The 27,204-nt window shown below is 37.3% G+C and overlaps 1 protein-coding gene across 3 annotated transcripts in view; it reads right to left on the bottom strand.

Annotated features, from left to right (window-relative positions):
- Positions 1 to 27,204, bottom strand: part of tmem178b (transmembrane protein 178B) — a 716,562-nt gene that overhangs the window by 39,183 nt on the left and 650,175 nt on the right. For all 3 annotated transcript variants that reach the window (XM_039769470.1, XM_039769469.1, XM_039769471.1), the window contains exon 4: positions 5,539 to 5,676. In XM_039769470.1, the coding sequence (XP_039625404.1) occupies positions 5,539 to 5,676 (138 nt within the window). The remainder of the gene's footprint in view (positions 1 to 5,538; positions 5,677 to 27,204) is intronic.

Raw genomic sequence — 27,204 nt, 5'->3', positions numbered from 1 at the left:
CTCTCTATACATATATATATGTGTATATGTAGATATGTATATAGATATGTAGATATGAAGATATGTATGTGTATATATATGTATGTATGTGTGTGTGTGTGTGTGTGTTTGTGTGTGTGTGTGTGTATATATATATGACAGCAGCAATCCAAGCTGTGAGAAAACACTAAAAAGGAGGCATGTCAGACGTTGTGGTACATTTTCTGATGCAGCTAGACGAAAAAAACTTTGTGACGCTGCCGCCAAATACACAAAACAATTACTTTGACAATCATGTTACATTATTTTTAAAATGTTTCCTTTTCTTTTTCATAACTTCTTTAACACATGACATCGCTGCTGCTGGTATTTTGCTATATATATATATATATATATCACAGCGACACTCATAACAGTGACAAAACAATTACATTGACAATCATGTTACGTTATTTTCAAAATGTTTCCTTTTCTTTCTCTTTCCTTCTTTAACACACTACTTCTCGCTGCCAAGCGGGTATATATATATATATATATATATATATATATATATATATATATATATAGAGAGAGAGATAGATAGATAGATAGAGATATATATATAGATAGATATGAAAACAACATATATATATATAGATAGATAGATATGAGAACAACACTCATATCAATGACAAAACAATTACATTAACAATCAAGTTACGTTGTTTTTCAAATTTTCCTTTTCTTTTCGTACCTTCTTTAACACACTACTTCTCCTCATGGCCTTGGTATTCTGCTAGTAAAACATAAAGCAGAGGATGTCTTGGGGAGAAGTGAGACAAGGCAATGAGCAAAAAAGGACAGCTGCTGTTCAGGGTTTTAAATATACGAAGTGCTGTGCAAACTGTAAAAGCAAACTGTATTTGTTCCCATTGCAACAGCGTTCAAGTGGGAGCCTAGGAGGAGTGACCCCATCCTCCAGGGGTATGCAGAGCCCCCTTCTTCACTATATATATATACAGCTGTTCATCCCAGCCAATACCCCCACGCCGCTAGGTGGAGCCCTCCCTGCAGTATGGAGGTGCCCCGAAGACCAGCAGGGCATTATGGACATTGGAGTCTTTATTCACAGCCCTGCTGGATATCATGGGGGCTGCCAGGAGTCGCTGCAGGGAGGCCCAGAGACTATTTGCCTTACGCCCAGGAAGTACGTCATAGTCACATGGACAAAGAGAACGATGTGCTTCCTGGGTGAAGAAAAAAGGATTTTTTTATCTGACCCGGAAGTGTTCCAGGTCACATGGACAGAGAGGGTGAAACGCTTCTGGGTTGAGCAGTATAAAGGACTGTGGGAAATCCCAGACGGACGAGCTGAGTTGGGAGGCAGGGTGGCTAAGCATCTGGGAGTTTGGAGGATTGGATTATTGTATTGTTTATTGAGTATTGTGGAGAGGAGCGTGCTTTGTGCACATTATTATTATAATAAATAATAATTGGACTTTTTATCTGGTGTCTGACGAGTGGTCTGAGGGTACAAGGGTGCGAGAAAACTCAAATCTGTCACAATATATATATATATATATATATATATATATATATATATATACTAGCAAAATACCCACGCTTTGCAGAGGAGAAGTAGTTAAAGAAGTAATGAAAAAGAAAAGGAAACATTTTAATAATAACGTAACATGATTGACAATGTAATTGTTTTGTCATATATATTGTTGCTGGCATATATATATATATATATATATATATATATATATATATAGGCTCATTCCTTACAGCTTACTTACAAAAGTTAAGCAGGTTTCATTTCGAAATTCTACACGTAACGGTCATAACGGTCCATAATGATTGACAACGTCCGCCATGTTGAACTTTCTTATTTATGGCCCCATCTTCACGAAATTTGGTAGGCGGCCGCCATATTAAACTTTCCAACGTCACTAATTTTCCAACTTCCCATGTAAATAGAAGGCTAACCCCATCTTCACAAAATTTGGTAGGCGGCTTCCCTGCGCTAATCAAAACCGATGTACGTACTTATTTTGATGGTATGATGCCACTGTCGGTCGCCATATTGAACTTTCCAAAGTCACTAATTTTCCAATTTCCCATGTAGGTAGAAAGCTAACCCCATCTTCATGAAATTTGGTAGGTGGCTTCCCTGCGCTAACCGAAACCAATGTACGTACTTATTTCGGTGGTATGGCGCCACTGTCAGCGCCATATTGAACTTTCCAACATCACTAATTCTCCAACTTCCCGTGTAGGTAGAAGGCTGAAAGTTGGAGAATTAGTGATGTTGGAAAGTTCAATATGGCGACTGACAGTGGCGCCATACCACCAAAATAAGTATTATTGGTTTCGGTTAGCGCAGGGAAGCCACCTACCAAATTTCGTGAAAATGGGGCCGTAAATAAGAAAGTTCAACATGGCGGACGTTGTTGACCGTTACGCGTAGAATTTCGAAATGAAACCTGCTTAACTGTTGTAAGTAAGCTGTAAGGAATGAGCCTGCCAAATTTCAGCCTTCTACCTACACGGGAAGTTGGAGAATTAGTGACGTTGGAAAGTTCAATATGGCGGTCGACAGTGGTGTCATACCAACGAAATAAGTACGGACATCGGTTTCTGTTAAAAGTTCAATATGGTGGCCGACAGCGGCATCATACCACCGAAATAAGTACAAAATTTCAGCTTTCTACCTACACGGGAAGTTGGAAAATTAGTGACATTGGAAAGTTCAATATGGCGGCTGACAGTGGCGTCATACCACCGAAATAAGTATGTACATTGGTTTTGGTTAGCGCAAGGAAGCCGCCTACCAAATTTCGTGAAGATGGGGCCATGAATAAGAAAGTTCAATATGGCGGACGTTGTTGACCGTTATGACCGTTACGCATAGAATTTTGAAATGAAACCTGCTTAACTTTTGTAAGTAAGCTGTAAGGAATGGGCCTGCCAAATTTCAGCCTTCTACCTACACGGGAAGTTGGAGAATTAGTGACGTTTGGAAAGTTCAATATGGCGGCCGACAGTGGCGTCATACCATCGAAATAAGTAAGTACATCAGTTTCAGTTAGCGCAGGGAAGCCGCCTACCAAATTTTTTGAAGATGGGGCCATAAATAAAAAAGTTCAACATGGTGGACGTTGTCGAACGTTATCGACCGTTATGACCGTTAAGTGTAGAATTTCGAAATGAAACCTGCTTAACTTTTGTAAGTAAGCTGTAAGGAATAAGCCTGCCAAATTTCAGCCTTCTACCTACAAGGGAAGTTGGAGAATTAGTGATGAGTCAGAGAGTGAGTGAGTGAGTGAGTGAGTCAGTCAGTGAGGGCTTTGCCTTTTTATTATTATAGATATATATATATATATATACACATACTGTATTTATATATATATATATATATATATATATATATATATACATACATACACACAGGGAGTACAACTTTTAGGAGCATGTAACTCCTTGAATATAGTCAGTCAGTCAATCAGCCACTTTCCAACCCGCTATATCCTAACACAGGGTTACGGGGGTCTGCTGGAGCCAATCCCAGCCAGTACAGGGCACAAGGCAGGAACAAATCCTTGGCAGGGCGCCTGCCCACCGCAGGTCACACACACCCACACACTAGGGACAATTTAGGATTGCCAATGCACCTAACCTGCACGTCTTTGGACTGTGGGAGGAAACCCACGCAGACATGGGGAGAACATGCAGACTCCACACAGGGAAGCTCCGGGAAGTCTCCTTACTGCGAGGCAGGAGCGCTACCACTGCGCCACCGTGCTGCCCGCTTGAGTATATATTACATAAAATTTTCGTTTCTTACATGAGTGCTACTTTAAACTTTAGGAGAAATCACAGCACAGAAAAGGTGTATGACATCTGTATCATTGATAAAACTATTCTCTGTGCACAAATTCTCCTTAAATCTGTATGTTAATGATTGATGAATGTACTACATAGCTGGAGCCGAATGTATAATGCAGTTTTTTCCACACATCACCCTTGTGGTTGAATTAAATTTATACTGTTAAATGTTGCATCACAGTGTCCATTGATTTTTACATATTTCTGCACAGCAGATACCATCTGTTAATGGTAGACAATGTGACTTAGTGGCTAAACACTTACCTTCTAGAAAAAATGTTACTGGTTCAAACTACAAAACTAAAACCAAGAATAAACAATTCAATTTAACTGGTGGAGTTTTAAATTTTGAAACATATAAATATATGAATAGTAAGTGGCAATTCTCCTTAATAAAAGGATAAGTGCCTCTGTGTCTGTCTGTGTGTCAGACCAGTTGCTATGTCTGTGTGTTTCCAATAGATTATCACTGCTTTTTAGAATCCCATGCCAAAAGGCATAAAACAGAGACATATGCATTGCATGGAAACATTAACGCCTAGATCAACTGTGATTACTTAGATTTGAACCCATCTTAGACATGTAGCGCAGCTAATAAAATATAAAGTCACCAATTTGCAAATTTCAAAAAACTGACATACATTTTTACTCATTACTGGACATATGGATTGTTGGGAAGTGCCTAAAGCCTTTATTTTATCCTAAAATGTGTGATGGTTTACTGTGTCTGTGATCACAATATATGCATATCAACAATAATTTATTGTCCAATCCCTTATGTCTTTACAATGCCATATTGCAGTGATTGACAGAATAACAACCATTGGCTATGACCCTTGGCCGCCCACAGTGGATGCAATACTGGAAGTTACATATCAACAATCTTATTCAGCTTCATATATGACAAAGAAACAAAGTCAGGAAGGTTGAGATTGTGGTGTAATGGAAAGAGACTATCTTGATGAAACCATATTGCAATAAATGACTCCAGAGACAGTGGCATAGGGCCATGAGAAGGATAGTGAGGGAAAAGCTTGATTTAAAGAAACGTTAAAAAAATGTTACAGCATACTGTATGGAATGGGCAGAACTCAAGTGGCATTTGGTGCTATTCATTGTGACCCTTCAGCTACACATCATTGCTTCCTAGAAGGGGCAAATATGTCCAAAATGTCCTAATTTGGAGTCTGCGCCTTGAAAACCAAGGCAATGCATAAAGAACAACAAACAAACAAAGTAAGCTGTTACAGTGTTTTTTCAAGCTTGGATAGCAAGCTCTTAAAGTTTATTAAGAGTCCAGCTGCTTTTGTAAAAAGGAAATGCAAAATGAAACTCCCATAATGCATTACAACCTGAGATGAGAAAAAGGGAAATTATAAGCTGCCAGTGTGAAAGCGGCTCTAGACAGCTCAGTTCAATGTAATCTTTCACAAGAGTTGCCAGTGCAGGCTTGAACTGAAACCTTAGATTTTGCTTTAGCCTTGAAATGTGAGTTTAATTTGTATGCACTATAGAAATGAAGTCAGTTACCTTCAGTTCAATAGCCTAACATACAAAGTGTGCGTACAAAATACAGTATTCATTCCATATTATAAAATACAATATTTCTGACATAATTTTTCAATATTACAAGCTTTCTAAGCAAACAGCCAGACAGTGGCATTTTTGGGGTTATGAACTTAAAACACTTACCTCCCATCAAAAAGAGAAGACCAGCTACATACTGCATGAGGCCTCGATCCCAGCAGCAGCCAAGGACTCCGACAATCCAGCCAAACAGAATAATGGCAACTGCCATGCCCATGAAACCAGCTGTCATTCTTCTCAGGTCTGTAATAGGAAAAAAATAAAATAAAGTTGTTAAATTACACAAGAGGACCTCTTTCTTCAAAGAGGTTTTAATAACATGGCTATTGTTTAGTTACAATTCCACCTTTCTTATGCAAAAGAATTATTTGAATCCAGAGCAGTTTGAAATTTATTACATTTGGATCACTGCCTTTATCAGAAATGAACATCATAATTTGCCACATATTGTTCATTGAACAATGTCAGTATGCGAAAACAGGGAAAAAAAAATGAAAAAAGAAAATCTGGAAAACACCAAAAAATAAAATGATCATTGGTTCAAAGTAAACAGAGCTTAGCATGCCAGGAAAAAAAAAAACCAATCATTTGTGAGGATATAAATCTGTACTTTGCAATCATTTTTTCAAAACATCCTAACAAGATATATAAATGACTGTATTTGAAACATAACTTTTTGAATTTTTATTTATTTTTTAATATTAATAACATGAAAGTCAATAATAATAACATTGCCGTATCCTTCTTTTACCTACACTAATCAGAAGAAATAAATTTAGCTCCAGTTTTCAGTGTTACACATTCACTTAACATCAATGACACTGGGCACTAGAGGGATTGGTGGCAGAAACAGAATGCCCACTGAAGCAAAGCATTATAACTTTAGAAGATAACTCATTCAATATTTCATAGATAACATCAGTAATGCTTATGACCCAATTCAGTCTATAGGTCCCTGGGGGAAAACTAAACTATACTTTCAAGTTTGTGTATTACACTGAAGAAACTTTACACCATTTAGATTTATTTTGATGAAACAGAGTAAAGGAAAATGGCAAACAGTAGAAACTTTCTTCAGTTAGCAAAATGCAAATCTTTGGATGTAGGTCTTGTTTGTATAAACAACCCCAACATGGTTTGTTTTTAAAAGGTATATTTCTGCCCTCGTCATGATATCCTTCTCCTGTTTTATGAAAAAATGTGATCTATGCAAATTAACTATTGAAATCTTGAAAACTGTTAGAAAAACAAAAGAATGTTATTAATTATCAACTGAAAATAACATAAATTTATAAATCACTTTGTCAGGCACAAGTACTTAGGGGACACCTCCAAGGATTTGATAACATGAGTTTTAGCACTCCAGACCAAGAGAGGGTGCAGTCAACACCCTCATCCCTTTCTTTTGCAGTTCTGAAGATCACCCTGGAGCTGACTGACGTCATTTTCCTAACTTCCCCGGAAGTTCTGCCCCATCCAAAATCCTCCATACTGGTCAACCACTAGAAAAGGCTGTTCATTCTTGGACCCACAACTATGGGAGACAGGGCTCCTTTTCAGAATATTTCTCAATGAGTAACTAATACTGTGTAACAGAAGGCTGGCGTCATTTGATTCTGAGTTTGGATTTGATGTTTTTTTTTCTTTTCATTCATTAAAAGGTATTTCACCCCAAATCTTTGGATGCCCCAACTCTTCACTTTGTCCTGTTTTCTAGTGTTATCACGTACATACTGTACAATGCCTAGAAAAAATAAACTCTAATTCCTTTCATAAGCATTAACAGTGATTCAGAATTTTGATGCATTAGAATGAGAAACTGTACATATTACTTTTTACAGGGCACCATGATAAATTTGTATGGGAAAAAAGTTTGTATGAAAAGCATGCAGGTAAAAGAGCAAAGTGACAAATGCGTAAAGGAAAAAAATGTACATATTGACAAATGCATGCCATTAGTAACCTCCTTGGGGTAGTTTTATTTACTGGAAAGATATTTTTTATTAAAAAAAATTCATATGAAATGTAAATGTGGTAGAACAAAACATATAACATAAGGATAAATACTATACTCAAAAGAAGAGGAATCACAAAACCACATTAATTGTTTATTTCAACACATTTTTTGTATTCCTTGAACCAAGTCTAAAAGTGGCACCCCTCCATATGTTGGTATTAAGTGTTACAAGTGGTGATTAAGCCACAAATATCTTGTTTAATACATCAGATTGGTCAGTATGGTCAAAACTTCATATGATGGTATCTTGTTTATAGCGCACTACTATTTAGACACCTCTAGCTCAAGAGGAAGAGTTTCCACAAGTTCATTTAAATTAGCAAGCATATCATCACAAGGCACTCAACTGAAAACTAATAACATGTTAACATTTGTCATTTTCATAGTTGTCCACAAATTCAAATTCCTGCACTTTTTTTCACTGGCTGCATTTTTCATGTGTGCTTTTGTTGGCGGACATTGGTTGGAACATTTTTTTTCTTGCAGTTTTATAATTTGGCACACCTGATGAAGGCTATACAGTTGAAACGTGTCTTTAAAGTTCTTTCATTTTCAGCGTAGAAATAACTTTAAGCATTTTTAAGAATATATTTAATTTTATATTTTAAACTAGTAAAGATTGTAATTTTCAATGGGAATTACTTCAGTTATGTTCAAATGTTTAGTGGCTATCAATAAATAATTTTCATTTTTGTCCATTCATTACACCTATAAAGTATATGCTAGCTGTCACCAATTTCCCAAAAATCTGTACTATGCAATCATTGTTTAAAAAAAAAAAATAAATATATATATATATATATATATTCAAGATATAGAAATTACTGTATATAAAACATAGTTTTTTGAATACTAAAGACATGAGTCAATAATAATAAAATTGCCTTATCCTTCTTTTACCTACACTAATCAGAAGAAATAAATTTAGTTCCAGTTTTCAGTGTTACACATTCACTTAACATCAATGAGACTGGACACTAGAGGGATTGGTGGCAGAAACAGAATGCCCACTGAAGCAAAGCATTATAACTTTAGAAGATAACTCATTCAGCATTTCATAGATAACATCAGTAAAGCGTATGACCCAATTCAGTCTATAGGTCCCGGGGGAAGACTAAACTATACTTTCAAGTTTGTGTTCCCAAAAAATCTAAAGAGGTGTAAAGGCCAGCCAGAATTCTTACCAGCCTGAGACGGAAGTACCGTGGGAAGGAGCTTGCACAGGGCAATACCTCCCCTGGGACAACAGAGGGCAGCCCCTTTGGTGGGCTACAGTGCTCTGGATTGGAGTATGGAAGCTCATCCCTGCTGGGGCCGGTGGCCATTACCAGGGGCCACATAGAGAACAGCTGAGGCCCCTTGAGGGCTACTGCCACACAAGGAGATTATGGAACACCTGGAAAACTTCCGGGTGTGCTATAAAAGGGGCCAGCTGCCATAACTCAAGGAGCCAGAGTCGGGAGGTGGAGGACAAAGCTTGTGAGGAGGAGTGGAGATGAAAGAAGAAGAGAGAGAAAGACAGAGAAAGAAGAGGGACAGTGTATTGGTGCCATTTAGTGCTTTTAATGTGTTGTGCTGTCGGGAGAGAGATAAAAGCATTTCCCACAGCTGAATGAAGGTGTATTGTGTGCAACACTTGGCCTGTTGTCCAGAGTTTGGAGAGCTGTACACCTCCTGGTTACCAAAGAGGGAATCTGAATTCAGCATAAAGGGATGTCAGCAAAGACAGAGGTGAAAGTTAACCATTAAAAGTGGTGAGAAAATGTTGTTCCCTCAAGCTGTCCTGTATCTTTCTGAGAGCACCGGAGGATGAGATTTTAATACATGGGAGGGTAATTTCATATCCTGAAATCAGACCTCAATTCTTGGACACGATTAGCTTTAGTGATGTGTGCAGCTGGTCCACTCATTAATTTTTCAATTATTTCCTTTCTTGTTCGATTATTGACCCATAACTGGAAATGGCAAAAATATATACTGCTCTGCTTAAGTTGTAGTAACCACCTACCAGTTGTAAATGTCTATATGGATCACTATGACAATAGGATTACCCTTCTAAGAGTGAAAAAAACAAAAATGCAATGTAAATAGGTAAGTTCACAAATGACATGTTGCAAAGTTAAATGGTTTAACACTCATAATGTGCTTTTGCATATTTTAAGAAACATTTGGAAGCTCAGAAATAAGATAATAGAACCTAACCCAGTGGTTCTCAACCTGTGGGACGGGCACGAAGTAACAAAAAGGGGGGCGCGAAGATGTGAAAAAAAGAAACCAAGAATAAAAAATATGATAAATACATCTATTGAAACCAAAACAAATGAACTTAAACTATATTCTGATACTAGAAAAATAAATATAGAGTTAGATAAATGTCGATAAAAGTTAAGTAGGTACAATAAGATATGCATCTATGATATATTATTAATTAAAGAAGAACAAATTGGTAGTAGTGGGCTCCTTTCAAAAAACGTTAGGGGGGGGCGCGATTGAAAGTGTTATAAAAACTTGGGTCACAAATACTTAAAGGTTGAGAAATGCTGACCTAACCCATTGCTTTTCAATGCCAGTCTTGTGGATCCCCTGTGATGTCAGGTTTTTATTTTTTTTTATCATTGCTTAATTGGCTGAATTTTATTCCTTCTCTAATTCTGAATTCAAAACAGTTCAGCAGAGTGAGATTTACAGTTATAAGAAATTTAGAAATGTTTGTGTTTTTTCATAGTGTTAAGTTTTTAAATCTTTAATGTCATTTATATTTTCTGTGGGGATGGCTTACTTAATTGTATCTTAATAAAAACAACTACAAATGAACGTAGATCAAATGACAATAATTACAGTATTATAATTGGCTAGCTCATTGGTTAAAAGAGAAACAAGGAATGAAAACTAACCTAATGCTGATGAAATCTTAAAAACATACATTGATACTTGCTGTTGTTTAATGTTTACTTCCATTAAAAATTTAGCAAACCCAATTATGTCATTTCTGGGTTGACATCAAAACACAGAAACTGGGACATGTTTGCTTACGTAAAGAAGAACTTCCATTCATTAATAGCAGAAACTGGTTAGGACAAAACCTGCCACTACAGAGAGCCCCCAGGACAGAACTTGAGAACCACTGATGTAACACACGTACAATTTAACAAGGTCAGTTTCTGAAATTTCTGTTGTCAAGACTTTCTTCATCTCGTGTCATTTGCTTTGGTGTCTCCTTTATTCATTGCTACTTTGTTTCAACATTACAAATGAAAGATTTGTCTAGTATAAGACTCATCAATACAGCCTACTAAACTGTACACCCATAATATCATCTCCCCCAACAGGTCATTCTTTCATTTATGCAATTTCAGAACTTTTTTTCCATCGCAGAGTTGGTTGCATGAAGCATCAGCTGCAGTAAAGGAACCAACACCAGACCATGATGGGGCCCAGTTCTTTACAGGTATAATCTATGCACATCTATCCAACAATACATTCACTTAATGAACTTGTTTAACCCAACTTTGGACTGCATAGATGTGAAATCGATCCCAGCAGCATGGGGTATAAGACAGGAATTAACTCAAGAATGTATGCCAGTCCACTCAAATATACTTCACAATTATGTGTATCTAACCAGTGTAGGGTCTTTTGGATATGGAAGGCATACATACAGAGAACATACATGTCACTCAATGAGAAAGTCGGGAATTAAACCAGGATCCCAAGAGCTGTGCCACCATGCCAGCTGATATCATTCATATTTCTTCCATTGCAGGTTTGCATCTGGAGAAAGCAGCATCAGTAAGTCACTCTTGGGGATGGTTGGGGCTTTGAATTCACCAAGCTGTACATTTAGGGAGACCTCCTTAAACTGAATACAGCAATGAGACAGAAAGTGCTGTCACGTCAAGGTTGCTTAATATTGTATACAGTTTATTCTTTTTAGTTTTGTTTTGGTTGTTGTTTGTGTATTATTTATATTGTGTGTCTTTACAACCCACAACACATAACATATAACCCATAATCTAAAACCAAACTAAAAATATTAGTTTTAAAGTAAGTTCTGCAGGACAAGTACAGCAGTCTATTTACTGTTAGTTTAAAGTGATAAGTTAAGCGATATCTATTTATTTATGAGTTTACAAAATAGGAAAAACAATCAAGAGTAGAACAGTTTTAGAATGCACAGGCTTTTTATCTCAGCAGGAAAGTAGCAGGTAGATCAACATCCTGATTTAATTGATCTAATTTTAAAAAAATGAATTAATTTGCTGGTGTGTGGGAAAATTTGGCCTAGAATAACAAGTAGAGTCTTCCAGTGAATAAATGTACCAGTGTCATTCCCATGTAATAAGTTACTGGCAACACCTTAATCAAAGAGAACTTCATTTTAACGAATATTATTAAAGCAGGCAGTCAGTATTTTACTAGGATTTTTTGCATATCAAATCCTAACATTTCTTACTAGACCATCACTTTAGCACAATCTTATATTTACATTTGCATGGATATTTCAGGACCTTTTTGCAGCTTACACTACATTCCTTCATGTGCAAGTATTTTGAATTTGAAGAGTCAGGGACCAACAAATTGACCAGAGCTATAATGTAGGAGTCCCCATGTCTAACTTATTATGATTTCCATAATGTGACCCAATAAATAAGAAGATGCAGTACTCTCCAGTCTCCACTAACAGATTATTTCAATCAGCTTTTATTTTAATTTTGTAGAAAATTTTAAATGCAGTTAACACTTGACTATTATAGCATCATGCTATTTGTGATTCTGGAAAGAAGGTGGGCTTTTATGATTTACACGGATTATAATGTGTGACTGTAAAACTATAATTTTGTGGACTGAGAATGTGGAATCTCTTAGCAAATTAAGTGCTCAAGGCATGCCAAAACTACTGCAAGCAACACTGTCTACTATAAAATACTGACATTTGTATAAGATACTGTAAGAAGCAAACCTTTAGCATAAATTGTCCAGAAAATTAAGCACAAGCCCTTGATATCTTCTATAAACAAATCCTCAGTTTCTTCTGAACAAAATAATATTCATCTAGCTGTAAAATGAGTAGCAGGATGACCAGGCATACCATAATTTGAAAATTCTTTATTTATCCTGTATGTCTGACATAGTTAATTATCATTTAAGTAATTATATAGTATGAAGGCTTTACACAGCACACATTTTTAAAAATAATTCCTTCCCAGTTGCACATTACAGTTTTTCTCGATTGCTTACATATTATTACCAAAAGTATTAACTAAAAATCCCAAAACCATACCACCATCTACCAAAATAGATAGATAGATAGATAGATAGATAGATAGATAGATAGATACTTTATTAATCCCAAGGGGAAATTCACATAATCCAGCAGCAGTATACTAATAAAGAACAATATTAAATTAAAGAGTGAGGTATAACAGACAGACAATAATTTTGTATAATATTAAAGTTTACCCCCGGGGTGGAATTGAAGAGTTGCATTGTGTGGGGGAGGAACGATCTCCTCAGTCTGTCAGTGGAGCAGGACAGTGACAGCAGCCTGTCATTGAAGCTGCTCCTCTGTCTGGAGATGATCCTGTTCAGTGGATGCAGTGGATTCTCCATTATTGGCAGGAGCCTGCTCAGTGCCCATCGCTCTGCCACGGATGTCAAACTGTCCAGCTCCGTGCCTACAATAAAGCCTGCCTTCCTCACCAGTTTGTCCAGGCATAAGGCATCCATCTTCTTTATGCTGCCCCCCCAGCACACCACCGCGTAGAAGAGGGCACTCGCCACAACTGTCTGGTAGAACATCTGCAGCATCTTATTGCAGATGTTGAAGGACGCCAGCCTTCTAAGGAAGTATAGTCGGCTCTGTCCTTTCTTACACAGAGCATCAGTATTGGCAGTCCAGTCCAATTTATCATCCAGCTGCACCCTCAGGTATTTATAGGTCTGGACCCATTTCACGAAACTACAAATACAATTCCCCTATTTTGTCACAATTCAGATTTGCTTCACTTTTTGTGCAAAACTCTACACAAGAATCCTTTCATGTTTCATTGGCCTCACTATGTGCTCATCTAGAAAGCACTGGCTTCAATATCATTAACTCAAGTCAACACAGCTGGAATACATTTAACACATAATTCCCCAGGTGCAAACACTGCAAGCCAGAATTGTTCACACACCAGTCATAGTCTTAGGATAGATAGCTAAAAGGACCATGGGTCAGTTCACTTGTTTTGCAAGAAAGGATCAACCACCATAGGAAGAAAGGGAAAGAGAAGGAGGAAGTGGAAGCGGACACAAGAATGGAGGTGCAAGAGGGTGAGGAAGAATAAGAGCAAATAGACAAATGGTTTCAAATGAGATTCATGCCTCTCTTGTTGACCATGTCCAGATGCATGGGATATTGAAAGCAGAAACTGGTCAAAGAGTTCCAACAAACCCGAGGCACTTCACAGTAACATCTATAATATGAACACTCAGAGGGGAAAATAGGTAATTTATGTGCTGCTCTCTACTGTAACTTTGGAGCACGGTACAATGTTACATACAACACCTACATGTACTGTAGCTGTTAGCTCTGTTGGACTATATGCTGTCTGAAATTAATTGAATTCCTGCACCATTTCACATAGTTACTGTATGTTCCTTCTGTAAAATGCATGGTTTTACAGAACTGAGAGACGACCACCTGGTGGAGACAGAAGAACCCTATTCTCTGAAGAGCAAGAGAGGGTGTTGATCAATACAGTTATAGTCAACAACATGATTCACTTGCGGGAGATACAACAGAGAGTTATTGATGACTGAGAAATCTTTTGAGGGATTGATGCAGTCCTCATTTCCACAATTGACCACATTCTTCAAAAGAGTAGGTTGATGATGAAACAGGCCTATCATGTTCCTTTCAAAATGAACTCTGATGGAGTTAAAAACCAACCCAATATGTGTAGGCATGATATTTTCATACTGTGTGAAGTATTTAAGCATAGCTGCGTTATGCATTACTGTACTATGCAGCACTATATAGTGTAGAACAAACTGTTTTTATGCCCTCCTTTGTGGGTACTCTAGCAATGTGTTTCAGAGTAGTCATTTACTGTAGTGTGTGTCATCTTTTGTAGATGCTTTTTTCTCTGTACACCACCTTGCTGAGCCCCATATTTCAATCCCATGGGTTCTCTTATCAGTGCTATGCCAATGATACACAGCTGTAGCTGTCGTTCCCTCTGGAGGACAAGACGGTATCGGCTAGTCTTCTGACCACATTTCTACAGTTTCTCCTTCATGCACATTCACACTGTACAACAAAGGCAAGATTAGACATTATCTGACAGAGCATGTAACACAATTTCTGGTTCAGGCTTTGGTCTTGTCACATTTGGACTACTGGAACTTGCTCCTGGCAAGAGCACATGCAGATGGTCCAGAATGCAGCAGCCAGTCCTGCATTTAACCAGCCATGATGGGTGCATGTCACTTCTCTCTACAGGTTACTACATTGGCTCCTTGTAGCAGCACATATTAAGTTCAAATCCCTGATGCTTGCCTACAGAGTAATCAATGGGTTAGCACTTGCGTATATAGAGACATTATACACCTGCTTACCCACTCAGGTCTGGTATCAAATTTCAATCCAGATTCTTTTCCTGTGTAGATCCTAGATGGTGAAACAGGCTGCCCATTTCCATCTGAACTGATGATTCGCTCAATGTATTTAAGAAGCAAATGAAGATCCATCTGTTCTGCAATACATGTCGAATTGAAAAAAAAGAGGAAAAAAAACTTTGTTCGGCAATATTTTATATTGTAAGTTAATTTGTTGTTTAACTTTAATTGTGGTATTGATTATAATCTATGATTGTAAATTATTAGTTATTACATTTCTTCACTTGTGGCAGTCAACTTTTGTTTCCTGTCCTATTCCACTTGCTGAACAAACATGTCCTAGCCTAATGTTAATCAATTATGTTTATGTCTTTTGTAAGTCACTTTGGATAAAAGAGTCTACCAAGCAAATAAATGTAAAAATGTACAGTAAATGTTGTAGAGAATCTTTGAAATATAAGCAAGACACACTCCTTATGAGCTCATTTTAATGAGGCAGGCTTCAACTTCAACTAAGAGGAAGAGAAGGAGGAAAATAATTGGCCAATGGGCCATTATTAATATCCCTGGCCAGTGAGGGGGGAATGTGACAATCTGTGCCACCATCAGCTACTGTGGGATCATCGAACAACATGTCATCCTTATTACACCATGCTTTTACTAGCTTTTCCGAATGGTCTCCATGATCATGTAATACCAACTCGACCAGAGAGAGCCAGCACAACCATAGCAGCCATGCTATGTTGTAATTTGGGACAATGTCAGTTTCCATCAGGCTGCTCTGGTTTGTGACTGATTCACCCACAACCCCAGACTGAGCAACATCTCCTTTCCTAAGCCTTATAGAGGAGTTTTTTTAGCATGGGTATGGAAGGCCTACAACTGAGACCCCTACATTCGTGTTTACCTCCTAACTGCCTTGAAGGAAGCTTGTTTGTATATCACAGATGAGCCCTGCCAGGGATGGATAAGGCATGCAAGGGTTTGTTTTTTTTAACTCCACTGCCCAGCCAGTCCTCTAATTGCATGCAATGTTGATGAGATTCTCTGGCCTGACCCCGACTCAGAGAAGGGATATAGCAGCTGAATAGAATTCTCTTTTTCTTTTGAATTCTTTATCTATTGTGTTGTACATTAAAGGATAATTTTTTTAATGAAAATTTCTACATTTGTTGTTTATATAGTGTTCATTATGTAAAGAAGTAGTTGGTGGGGGGGGGCATAAGTAACATTATTCATTGAAGTTACAGACTATGCTTTTGGGTGATGTGAGAAGGCAAACTTTGGTTTTGATATAAGATTTCATGGTCTTGTGTAGAGAATTTGGTTTTGAGTGTGCAGTTATGAAATTGTATTTAGAGTTCTGGGAAATGGACCTTATTTTCAAGAAATGTATCTAAAGAATCGATAAACTATAATGTATAAAATCTAATCCAATTAGTTGTATTCAAAACAAACATAACATCTGACCAATAAGATGTCCTATGATTGCAAAGCTCATACCAATACCAATGCACACATGAAAAACAGATCATTTTAGTGCTGTTCGCCCACAGTCCTCAGACAGTCATGCTTCAAAGGTTTTATTCTGCCATTCGACAGAAAATGAGCAGCGCATTGTGTTCTGTCTAATGATAATGATCTGCATTTAATTTGTAATGTTATAAAATACACATTAATAATGTGCACTTAGTAGTGGTATTGTTGAACAGATAATAGATTGTGAGGCTAAGCCTAAGGAGGGGCCCATTTGTACAGTTCTGTGCAGGCCCTGACATGTATACTGTAATTGTACCCCTTACATGTTTTCCAGGTCTCATAGCATCCCAAAATAAAAAGTTACCTGGTTATCTAAAAAGATTCCTCACATGAAAGCAGAAACTAACTGTATATTTTTTCTTTTTCGAAAACCTACAGCTTTAGCTCATTTTGTTTGTCTCATGAAGGAAGCCAAATAACTCAAATGAGAGGAAAGCAAATTGTGTTGGATGGAAATAAGGAGGTAAGAGACAATTCTGGAGAAATTGCATGAATGTGTATGGATTTCAATGGGGGATGGAGAGGAGTGATTAAGTATATTAAAAATATCTTTTTGTGCAAACCCCACCAATTAAAATGATTTGGGGGTATTGGTGAATGTTAAAATGAGCTGGAATGACATGTAAAGAGTAGTCTTCTTCTAGGATCAACATATGATTTCTTCCTAGCTCCAGCAACCTAGGCTTCTGCTAAAGTTCTGCCCATTGTCCAATGCCCCAAACCCTACACTTCAGCACATTCTATCTAGGTGTGAGAGGGCACTGGCACAAGGTTGCTAGATGGAGGAATGAACAGGTATTGCAGAAATGAGTGGAAATCTCAGAGGCATGCAGACAGGAGACAATTGGAGCTCATCCAGCATATAAACTACATTTAATTTCCTTCATTAAATTAGGAGGTGGAGGACAGAACCTCCCTCGGAGAGCACCAAACTTATCATCTAGTAATAGCTGGAGTGTGAGTGTGGACCTTTACAGGAAGCTTCAGTTCCCCATTGAGATCACCACAAATTTCCTCAGCCCAGACATTGCGCTATGGTCCTCAGAACCAAAATCGGTTATATTAATTGAGATCACTGAGTATAGAGGACATTCATCAACCCTGTCCAAGCAGAGTTCCAAGACTGCGTGGAGTCAGCTACCCAGCATTTCCACAATTTATTTTACAAAGCAAAACCCCAAGATTTGCTGTAAATTAAACTTCTTGTAAACTGTTTTACTAATCTCTACTTAAGATGATGTCACATTATGCAACTTTTTTAATGGAGCATGTCAGATTTGCAGAATGCATTTGTTGATCTCGTGCTGCACCTTGTCATATTACATGATTGAACATCAACTAGACTACAACTTTTCAGCACATTTGTGCTCGCCCCTTTTCCTGACAGTAAATAGCATGCTGCCAGATGGAGCCCCAATTGTGCATAGGTAACAGGTACAGGGAGATTGGCAGCAATCACTGCTCTTTTTTCTGTGTTTTCCATTTTGTCATGGTACTTAAATCCTAAGACATCAGATAGACATGCATATTTTCTGTTTGTGTGGTTCAGACAAGCCTCCATGCTGCCTGACACGCTGTGCGATGGGTTAACAACTGCAGTGAGCTGAGCCACAGTCTCAGCCCTTTACTCCATTCTGATTTAATACATAAAAGATATGAGAAAGACAAAGATCTCTTCTCTTTACGTGGTTCAAAACACACATGTTCCTTGAACCTTGTTTCTACATTCTATAAATTGAAATTCCTTTGGTTGTCATATCTTTTGCATATATAGCCATATATATATACGGCTCAAAAAAATTAAAGGAACACTTTTTAATCAGAGTATAGCATCAAGTCAATGAAACTTCTGGGATATTGATTTGGTCAGTTAAGTAGCACAGGGGGTTGTTAATCAGTTTCAGCTGCTTTGCTGTTAATGAAATTAACAACAGGTGCACTAGTGGGGCAACAATGAGATGACCCCAAAACAGGAATGGTTTAACAGGTGGAGGCCACTGACATTTTTCCCTCCTCATCTTTTCTGACTGTTTCTTTCACTAGTTTTTCATTTGGCTACAGTCAGTGTCACTACTGGTAGCATGAGGCGATACCTGGACCCTACAGAGGTTGCACAGGAAATCCAACTTCTCCAGGATGGCACATCAATGTGTGTCATTGCCAGAAGGTTTGCTGTGTCTCCCAGCACTGTCTCAAGGGCATGGAGGAGATTCCAGGAGACAGGCAGTTAGTCTAGGAGAGCTGGACAGGACCATAGAAGGTCCTTAACCCATCAGCAGGACTGGTATCTGCTCCTTTGGACAAGGACAAACAGGATGAGCATTTCCAGAGCTCTACAAAATGACCTCCAGCAGGCCACTAATGTGAATGTCTCTGACCAAACAATCAGAAACAGACTTCTTGAGGGTGGTCTGAGGGCCCAACGTCCTCTAGTGGGCCCTGTGCTCACAACCCAGCGCAGTGGAGCTTGATCGGCATTTACCATAGAATACCAGAATTGTCAGGTCCACCAATGGCACCCTGTGTTTTCACAGATGAGAGCAGGTTCACCCTGAGCACATGTGACAGACGTTGAAGGGTCTGCAGAAGCCATGGAGAATGTTATGCTGTCTGTAACATCATTTGGCATGACCAGTTTGGTGGTGGGTCAGTGATGGTCTGGGGAGGCATATCCATGGAGGGACGCACAGACTTCTACAAGCTAGACAAAGACACCTTGACTGCCATTAGGTATCAGGATGAAATCCTTGAACCCATTGTCAGACCCTACGCTGGTGCAGTAGGTCCTGGTTTCCTCCTAATGCACGACAATGCCCGGCCTCATGTGGCAAGAGTATGCAGGCAGTACCTGGAGGATGAAGGAATTGAAACAATTGAATGGCCTTCACGATCCCCTGACTTAAACCCAATAGAACATCTGTGGGACATTATGTTTCAGTCCATTAGGCGCCGCCAGGTTGCTCCTCAGACTGTACAACAGCTCAGGGATGCCCTCATACAGATCTGGGAGGAAATGCCACAAGACACCATCCGTCGTCTCATTAGGAGCATGCCCCGACGTTGTCAAGCATGCATACAAGCTCGTGGGGCCACACAAGATACTGAAAAGCATTTTGAGTAGCAGAAATTAAGTTTTTGAAAAAATGGACTAGCCTGCCACATCTTCATTTCACTCTGATTTTAGGGTGTCTACACAATTGAGCCCTCTGTAGGCAGAAAACTTTTATTTCCATTAAAAGACTTGGCATCCTTTTGTTCCTAAGACATTGCCCTGTCGTTATTTGTATAGATATCCAACTTCATATTGAGATCTGATGTATCTAATGTGTTTCTTTAAAGTGTTCCTTTAATTTTTGTGAGCAGTGTATATAACTAAAGAGAAAATCAAACATACTAGGTGGTCTCAGTCATTAGGCATGTCACATTGTCTTCACGGGAGCGCACCGCTGAATCACTGGAAAACTCATCTAATGTGACATGGGCTTTAGAATTTAAGAAGAAAAAATGTAATTGATAAGAAACTTATCTGAATGAAAATAAAAGTAAAAAGATGGCCCTTAAACCATAATCTTATTTAATCTAAGATCAAGTAGCACAATATAACATACAAAACATTTTTGCTAATTTCAAAAAATGAGTTAATTTTAAAGGTGGCAAAGCAAGGTAGACCTAATTTTTTACAACTAGAAAACATGCAAAAAATAATGCAGGCATTTATGATTACTTTTTAATAAAGATAAGGACAATTTATATGCATTTGCACAAATATGGCAATGGCTTGACATTTGCATAGGAAATTAAATGACAGCCAAAAAATATCCTCTTTTATCTGCCCTAAGCAATCCCCACTATTCGTCTAATGTAGCATTTTCCACACTGTAATTAAAACAGCCCTTTCCACCCCTGTGTAAATTTAGCAATTGATGTATTATGTACTAATTATCTGCCAGATAAGTAGGCAATTTAAAAATTTAAATGGGGTTAAAAACAAATGCCTGAGCTAAAAAAAAAAGTAGTAATGTTAAAAACTAGTAATTGATTTTTATCTTTGTCTGGACCGATCAGAAAAAAGCACACAGAGTATATTCTGAAAGCTAAAGAGATAAAAAGACTTAGAACAAAAAGTCAATTTGCATTTCAGCAAGCTCATCTCTAAAAGCCTAAAGTATTGGGTAATTATTGGGTGGTATTACTGCTTTTATTGTTAAATATAGTCTCTAATTTAAATGAGAGAAACAAGTTACAAATGAATGATGTCACCGTTCAAGGCAATCTTTTCTATTTTAGTAAGCGGTTTCCTGTTTCTGATAGCATTTTAATTTATTATTACTGTTATTATTATTATTATTTCCTTTTCTCTGGTCAGCTGAACTCAGTTTGAAATATATTGTACATGATTACTTGTTTCAAACTGATTACATGTGCCAACAATTTCAACTTTTATTTGTGCAGTTATTTTTTTCAGTTTAATACAGCACCTTTTAAAACAACTTACTCAGTGACAGTACTCTGCTATGAAAAGTATTTATAATTTAAAAGAGGCAGAAAAATGATAAAAAAATTTTCTGTGATGTTAAGCAGCAGTGACTTGTAATCTTCTTGTGAATGTAAGAGACTGTGGAAGGAATTTAAAAAAATTAAATGAAATCATGTTATCTTAATTGGCAACAGGGTCAGCTCTGGCTAGGCAAACCTGTAAATGGAATTCCCTGCAACCCCTATTGCTTTGAGTGGAATCATTACTGCCTGACCTGTACATAGCAACCTGTAGACCCAAGAGAGGAGCCAGGACCTGGGAAAGAGAAATATGAAGGGTTTGGATACAAAGCAGTGAAATTCCAATTTAAGAATTTTGAGGGGGATTTTTTATTAGTCACAGCAATGTCTGTTTATGAAAGATGCGAGCTTGAAGGGTGTCATTTCAGAAAACAATAGGCTGTATTAGCAGACTTGCATTTAATGCTTCTCTAAAGTAAAAAAATGAAATTTGCATCACATGATGAAAATTCTGTGTTAACTATAGCTCTGTATTTAAACCGCCAGCCTCATGGTGGTTCGTTGTGTGGTGGGTGCTCAAAAACCCAACCAGCCAGCCTAATGGACAGTTTATAAGGGTGACAATGTAGTTATAATCTTGCCAAATCAGGTCCATAAAGATACGCATTTCATTTAGGTTATTGAAATATACTGACAGGCCTAATATAACCATGCAATTCAGTCACACTAAAGAATTATGATTATCTTTAAACATTTTTCCACGATTCCCATTTACTGTGTCTTCACTGAAGTATGCAAATAATGCAATACATCTATCCAATCAATAAATGACCTCAGAGAGTTTTTCCAGCGACAGAAGGACTATGGTGACATTTTTAGCATGCCAAGAATGAATTTCATAGATGGTGGTGAACAACTGGGAGCGATAATTGCTAAGTTTTAATGTACATTTTAATGTGAGCCCAATTTGGGAGATAGTTACAGTTTAAATTAAATCAGCCTTTATCAATGCATCCAACAGCTGCTGTCCTGTTGCTGTTTTAATCATTTAATTTAATTTTGGTGAATCTGCAAATTCTATTCTATGCTGGCTTAAGGTTATTATTACCACTATCATAACTGTTGTTGTTGAATTATAATCTATATTGTAGCCTATCATGACTGTGCCAAAAACAAAAAATGAAAACTATGAATCTACACCTGAAGAAAGTAAAGAATCAAGAATGTTCTGAGTAAAAGGTGCCTCTGTGTGCAGTGCATCCTGGCTTTTGGAAGACTACATGCAGTAGGCTTGTGTGGATCAGATGTTAAGTGCAAACATCAAAATATAAAATAATACAATCGCGAAAGCCATATTGAATCCAAGTGTTCATAAGCAGGAGTCTGTACTGATTGAAAAAAAAATGCCACCTTCCAAATTTTAACATCCTAAGTGACCACCTCGTTAGTCTAAATTGTAATGCCAACTGTTATTGACAATGGAGAGAAATCCCGTACGACAAACTACTATTAATCAAGTAGAAGTCTGGTTGGCCAGCACTCACTCTGAATATAGTACCAATGCAGGAGACGTTTTAACTTGAATTTCAACATTAACTTTACTGCCCAGCAACATAGTTGTTAGGAATTTCTTTTGGCATTTCATCCATAGAAAGTAAATATAATTAACAGCACAATATGCAAAATATGGCACAATCACAACATTATACATTACAAGGCAATTCTATATTCCCACCAATCCATATTTTATCATATAGGAAGTGATAATTATTTGGACCTTTATATATGTTTAAATTGAGAAAATTATGCAGACTTTGAACAACTGTGCTTTAAATGTAACATTTGTTAACAGATTTATTTTACTACATGAAAGTTAGAGATTTTGCTAAAAGAAACCTGTTCAACAATCCCAACCTATCCTCAATAGCTGATATGAAACCATGCAATCTAGCAGTTGATAAAGATATAAGCAGCAACATATTGAGGGAGGACCTTTCAGTTAGAATTTCAGAAATTGCATAGACGGCAACTATTGATTAAATACACTCCTCATCCTTTTGTGTGAAGCTTGGTCTAATTCAGCATAAAACTGTACATTGGACAATTTTTTCCTCCTGACTAAAAAAACTCCTCAGGTCAACATTTTTGAATGATGCTATCTGGCACATGCCTAACTGGGTCATATGTTTTGGGAATGTCCCATACTCAGATGTTCTTGATATAAATGTTTTGCTCTAATAGCACCATTCATTGACTAATGAACAATCATGTTAACTTACATTACACTTTCAGCATGTCTACTTATTTGAGTCAGTTAGAAGAATGCTAACCCACCATGTTATATTTATTTTCATTAAAATGTCATTTAATATACTTTTCATCAATAGTGTTTTATTGTGTAAGGTCCTATCATGACCCTGTTTCCCCCCTTATACTCTTTATTGTGTAGACCTTTAATAAAATGTGTAAAATTCCATATAGTTACTACTCTGTGATCAGGTACGTTAGCACTCCACACCCCAAAATACATTTGTACTCTCAGGCAAAAAGACAGAGCAAAGAAATGTCGTGTGCTCTTTGTATTATTTGGCAGGTGCTGTCAAATCACATACTGTATCTATGAGCTGCTTCTCACAACTGAGAGGATGTGGTGTTTGCTGACTGGTTGACCAACCACAAATGTTACCTGGTAGGTAACCACCTAATATTCAGATTGCAATTCAGAATTAAAACAGAAAATTCAATAATGTACCATTGATAAAAATGCCCAAAACTATTATGGAAGCAGAATTCTCTGTGGATATTGGCACTATATCTTTACAACCTATGTAGCAGTGCATCTTGTGTCCATAGGTGGCTCTCAGCTAATCTTCAGTCTAGCTTGCTTTGCGACCACGTGGCCATTAAATAGGGTATTGAAACAGGCCACATGCCTGTCTCAATTTGGCTGCTGAGATAGAGCTGTCTTCACTACAGTCTAATCTTCAGATGGTGAGAGAGAGGGGTAAAGGTGGGGTGACCAACTTTACACCATCTTACAACAAAAAGAAACCAATCAGGCGTCGTAGTACAGAATGTTCTCCAATGTTTAACACCAATAGAATTCAAGTACAAGTCATCACCCAGTTGCTTTGTTTAGTCAGTTTATGGCTTTCTTACAGGGAGTGACTTATAGGCTCTAAGTCCAACCACAGTCACCCTTGCCAAGCTGGACTGATGCTCCATCCATCTCACCAAAAATTCATCATCCTATGTCAATCCTAAAGACTGGAGGTTGGTGAGGTAAACATCAAAGCACTGCTATTCTCATCAATGAAATAAAACATGCCTCCTGAAACAATTACATTACATTTGCTTTGTCTGACTTACAAATAAAGACATACAAAATCAACTTATACTGTATACCTAAAATCAGTACACCACATATGTCATTAACAAACATTATAAAATAGGTCCATTTGTGTTCCTGAAGTGGAAGGGTCTATTATTGAAGTGTCTTGGTTTAGTTCTCTTTCCAATGTAATGAAGAAGGTGTGGGCAAAGCCTTGTCCTTTTGATTCTATTTTACTAAAAAAGGTAAATACAAATTACCCTTGCCAGCCACTGTTCCTTGCCAGTATTTGTAAAGTCAAAGCCCTGCTCTTAATAAGCCAATTCATTCATACTAAAATTTGTGCAAGTTCTCCATGCCTAAGAGTGGTCTTTTTCCCAAGCAGTGACTAACCATAAATGCTAAAGAGAAGATGGATATTGGTTATGAATCAGGCTGAATGTGCAGTGAAATGAGAAGCAAGTGATATGCCCTTATTTTTCTTTTAAGATGATTATATTCAAAATGGACATACGACTCTGCCAAGTATTAACTGTTCATTTCTGCTTCTTCTAATTATTATTATTACTTTTTGGACAGGAATTAAAGGTTCCGCTGAGGATTTGCACAAATAAGGGCAACCTCTCCAACCAGCCCCTCTCTTGCAAACGTACTTTAAAAAATGTTAAATGGCTCGTCCCTTGTTTTTCTGAAGTTGCTTTTTCCCATTACTGACTCACTGCAAAGCAAAGTTTATCTCAGTTGCATTACAGAGAGAAAGCAATCCTGAGGACACCACAAATACTCATTTCAGACGAGTTAAGATTCATTCACCAAATGTCTAACATGTGATAGAAGTGTCTTTGTAGAGAATGAACCCTGGTCTACAGAATTTATGCAGTACATTCACTTAATATATTGCCTTCATGTCATTTCCCCTTATATTCAAATTATACAGCTCAATAAAAATAAGTAAACAAAGTACATTTGAGGTACTGAGCATATTGAAATAATATAAAACTGTAAAGAATTTCTATTAACTATATTGTACCATACAGTGGTTCCGTTGAACTTTTATAAAAATGCAGATTTTTATTACAATTACTGTAGGCTATTCACACTTTTATATTAAATGATCATAATGCAAACAATGAAAACTAATTAGTTGTTCAAGGTCAAATTATTCATAAAATGTACAAAGTACATTGAAATATGTCACTTGTATGTCTCCCACAGACGAGTTACAAGAGATTTTTCATGATATAAATGTAAATAGGTGAAATTTTCTGCAAATAATATGTTACCTTCTTGTTTAAACAGGCATTGACTTGCTAAGTTTAGTACAGAACAGTTTGAAAAACAAAATGTCCTTTATTTCAGCTTATTCTATTATTGTTCTTGTTGCTGCATATAAACAAAACATGGAGCATGAGATAAGACCTTGAGATTATGCCAAACGGTAAAAGAGAGGCTTCAAGAGTTCAGATTCTGCCTCACCACAGAGTTACCATCATCAATCACTTTTATTAACCTGCTTTTCCTATTACAGGGTTATAGGAAGCCGGAGCATAAACCAGATAATAAGAACCAACCCTTGATCGGACACCAGTGAATCCCAGAGCACTCTCATATTGAGTTGCCATTTAACTTTAACAGACACACTTTTAAGATGTGGGAGGAACATGAAGTACTTAGAGAAACAAATCTCTGATCCCTAAAGCTGTGGGGTAGCGGCATGAACAATTGTGCCCCATGTTGCCCACTGCAGATAAAGTAATGTTATATTTCACAAGTGGGCTGCTCTGTGGTAGATGGTCAATATGCATAACTGATGTTTTACACTGACACAATTTTGTTTTTAACAGTGGCACAATACTGAAAATGTTTCAACTTCAGTGGAAGTCATTTTTTTCGTCTCTCGCCGACAGCCAAACACTGCATACATAATTTAGTTTTCACGATTTATTATAAATTATACACTTTCCCATTTCTGTCTCTTTATGAGATAAACAAACTTTGTAATCATCCAAGAAGAAAAAAAATGATTACAATCAGACTGGCAGTGGTTCTAAAAAGGATTACACTCGACAGCCTGTATTCTTTTGTTTTCAGGAAACTGTGTATTTGTTTGTAATACATCAGGTATTTTTTTTGCAAAATATGGTTTTTGTTCCTAATTCAGTTTTTATAAAGTTGTTATTTTTACTGTAATAGTTTAATTACAAAAGTTAGAAAACACTGAATTAAAATGGCTATTTCCAGGGTTGATACATTTGCCTGAGGATATTATTTGTATGCAGCCTATAAGTAATAAAAATTTAATACGTATTCTGCATTGCTCATGAAGGACTTGCACTCTTAACTGTATGTGCCTAAATGAACCCCTATAAAATCCATTTAATCCCAAAGATAGCATCACTTTAGAGCTCCTTTAGATCATTTAATGCCATATCCTCTGGCATATATCAATATCATATGTGATAACGCTTAGCAAAAGATCCACTGGCAGATCTATAAACTTGAGAAAGTTGTGTGCCATATAAAAAGCTATTTGTAGCTCCTAGAAAATTGTGCCATTTTCAGATCTAAATGTTTAGCAAGAGTACCAATATCAGTCTGCTGGCTTTTGCATCAAGGAAGCCGACCATGAAATACAGACATTAAACACCCGCTAGCTCTTCAAGAAAAAGAAGGCAGCAGTCTCAGTTTCAGTCAGTGCAGTCTTTACAGTTCTCCTCAATACGAATATAGGCACACGGTAAAGTCAGACCTATTTATATGGACGACTGCGGCAATTATGAATCTG

This window comes from Polypterus senegalus, chromosome 11, assembly GCF_016835505.1.
Source record: "Polypterus senegalus isolate Bchr_013 chromosome 11, ASM1683550v1, whole genome shotgun sequence".
Classification (NCBI taxonomy): Eukaryota; Metazoa; Chordata; class Cladistia; order Polypteriformes; family Polypteridae; genus Polypterus; species Polypterus senegalus.
This window is presented reverse-complemented; position numbering and strand designations above follow the sequence as displayed.